Source organism: Nelusetta ayraudi, unplaced genomic scaffold (genome assembly GCF_046127955.1).
Source record: "Nelusetta ayraudi isolate G7.1 ecotype Tasmania unplaced genomic scaffold, CSIRO-AGI_Nayr_v1 ptg000084l, whole genome shotgun sequence".
NCBI lineage: Eukaryota > Metazoa > Chordata > Actinopteri > Tetraodontiformes > Monacanthidae > Nelusetta > Nelusetta ayraudi.
The window spans coordinates 5,602,501-5,605,000 of NW_027466134.1; the positions used below are offsets into that span (position 1 = coordinate 5,602,501).

At 47.1% G+C, this 2,500-nt stretch overlaps 1 protein-coding gene across 1 annotated transcript in view; it reads right to left on the reverse strand.

Moving 5' to 3' along the window:
- Positions 1 to 1,857: 1,857 nt before the first annotated feature.
- LOC142900714 (tripartite motif-containing protein 16-like) overlaps positions 1,858 to 2,500 on the reverse strand; it is a 1,960-nt gene continuing 1,317 nt past the window's right edge. Inside the window, exon 1 of the mRNA XM_076045166.1 lies at positions 1,858 to 2,500. This exon is cut by the window's right edge and continues 1,317 nt beyond it. Within this exon, the coding sequence (XP_075901281.1) occupies positions 2,111 to 2,500 (390 nt within the window). The 3' untranslated portion in view covers positions 1,858 to 2,110.

Consider the following 2,500-nt stretch of genomic DNA (forward strand, 5'->3'; position numbering starts at 1 on the left):
CAACTCATTCACTTACAGTCCAGCAGTTTTAAGTTTTTATATTCAAAAGTATTTGATTCCTCCATCTGGGTGTGAATTAAAACATTTTGGGGAAAAAAAACAAAATATTCAATCTTCAGAAATCTCAATCAACCCATTTTGCCCCCACTGCTGTGCGTCTGGCTTTGATTCTGCTGCCCCTGCTGGCTGTTTTTAGGCATTTCAGATTTCAAGGCTGAATTTGTGTCCTCAAGTTTTTGTGTCTCGAGAAATAAAAACTTGACGGAGTGTAAATGAATTCAAATTAATTCATCAAAATGAGCTGTGAATGAATTGATGGATTATGGTGGTGAAACTCCGCCCACTCAGCTTCGTTTGTATTTAAAGCACTCGACCTCCACTAATCCCGTCCCTCTGATTTCACATTCATGGCAGATTGAGGTTTTAACGGCCGCGGCCAAAGTCCGGCGCCTCCTCCAGGACGCTTTCAGATCCCATTTAGATAAAGGAAGGGGGCGGGGCTAAGCCCCAGCTCCAGCTGTGTGCAGACGATCCCACAAATCCTTTGTTCTGACCGTCTCACTCAGCGTCGATCAGCCTGGATTTTTATTTCCTCTTCCTGCAGATGATGAACGTGAATGATTTCATTGATGGTTGCGTCTCTCAGCTCGGAGTCGACCAGTTCCTCATTTCTCTCCACTTTGCCGATGCAGTGTGAGCGTCCACCTGAACCTGCGCTTCCTTCCGTCCACTCCGCATCACAGAGCGTGACAGCGGTTCACCGTGACTGGACATGAGACCAAGGCCCAGAAGGGAGGCAGTATCACAATAATCCAGCAGGTGTCAGCACTCAGTTTCAGCATTTTTAGTGATAGCTCATCTGCTCCCCCTGGTGGTGGTGGTGGTGGTGGCTCAGTTTTTAAACTTGAATGTATTACAGCGGTCATGACCTGATTTTGCAATTCCTGCGTTGGCCTCCTGGGGGAGGGGGAACTGGGGCGTCTGCTCACATTGTCAATCAGTCGACCCAGGTCGTATGTAGCCCCTCCCCCCTGCTTGGTTTCCCCTTCACAAGCACCGCCCACTCAGTTTAATGCAGCTCAGTTTCAGAGCCAATCAGCCTTGATTTGTTGCCCTCGGTGGAAACATGATTGTCTCCAGGCTTTGTGTAATGTGTGTGTGTGTGTGTGTGTGTGTGTGTGTGTGTGTGTTCAGTTTTCCCATAATTGTCCCCTTTTAAGGCCTCATTAATTGGCTTTTTTACGTCACAAGAACAACAGATTGCCAAAGTGATCTTGACTGACTGACTGGGTTCCAGTTTGATTTGAAGGGGAGGAAACAGGCTGTGATTGGCTGTAGGGAGCACAGGGGGCGGGGATTCTGACATCCTGACTCATTCCGAGAAGGGAAGTGTCAGAGTGTGTGTGTATGTGTGTGTGTGTGAGTGTGTGTGTGTGTGAGAGAGTTTGTGTGCGTGTGTGTGTGTGTGTGTGTGTGTGTGTGCGTGTGTGTGTGTGTGTGTGAGTGAGTGAGAGTGGGTGTGTGTCTTTGTCAGGGTGTGTGTGTGAGTGTTTGTCAGAGTGGGTGTGTGTGTGTATGTGAGTGAGTGTGAGTGTGAGTGTGTGTGTGTGTGTGTGTGTGTGTGTGTGTGGCATCCTCCTCTTCCATGCCAGAGTAATATCAGCTGTTTCCTACATTGACTGATGTGCTTTTGAAACATTGATCTTATCTTCATGGTGTTGACTTTCTAAATGTCTGTGGTGAATACATGGAGATGTTGACAGAAGAGAAATCTACTAACAAGCAGAGACTTTATCTGGACTGTCTTGTTGCTTTATTGCTTCAATTCAACACTTGATCATTGACTTGACATTGTTGTGCAATACAGACTGATGGCATATTTCATGACTTATTGATTGACTATTGTCACATTGAGTCAACAAGCAGAATCAAAAGACAAAATTCTCTCACAATATTTACATGCATTCATCTGATTGTTGACAAACGGATCAACAGTCAGAAGGCCCCGCCCACCCTGTGATTGACAGCCGGAGACACTGGGCAACAAACGTGAAGACAGAAGAAGAATCAAAGGTGAGAATTCAGCTCAGAGTCTCTCTGACGACTTCAGTCACACTTTTATCAACTCAGCTGAAGAACCTGGACCAACCCATAATCCAACATGTAGCGGCTGAGTGAAGGAGGTCTGGACTCTGTGGAGGAGATCCATGGTTCCAGAGACGCTGTAGAAGGACAGAAGACCTGCTGTGTGGTCCAGGTACACTCCCACTCTGGAGGACCCAGGACCTGAGACATCAGTCCAGATGTTGTTGTGATAAAACACATATCCACCTGAGGAACAATATAAATGCCAGGATTTCTCATTGCATCCAAATGCACTTTCCTCTGACCCTCCTGCTCTGCTGATGTTCCTGTAGGCCACTGCTACACCAACCCACCCTCTCCACTCCACCTCCCAGTAACATCGTCCAGTCAGACCTTCTCTACTCAGGACCTGCGC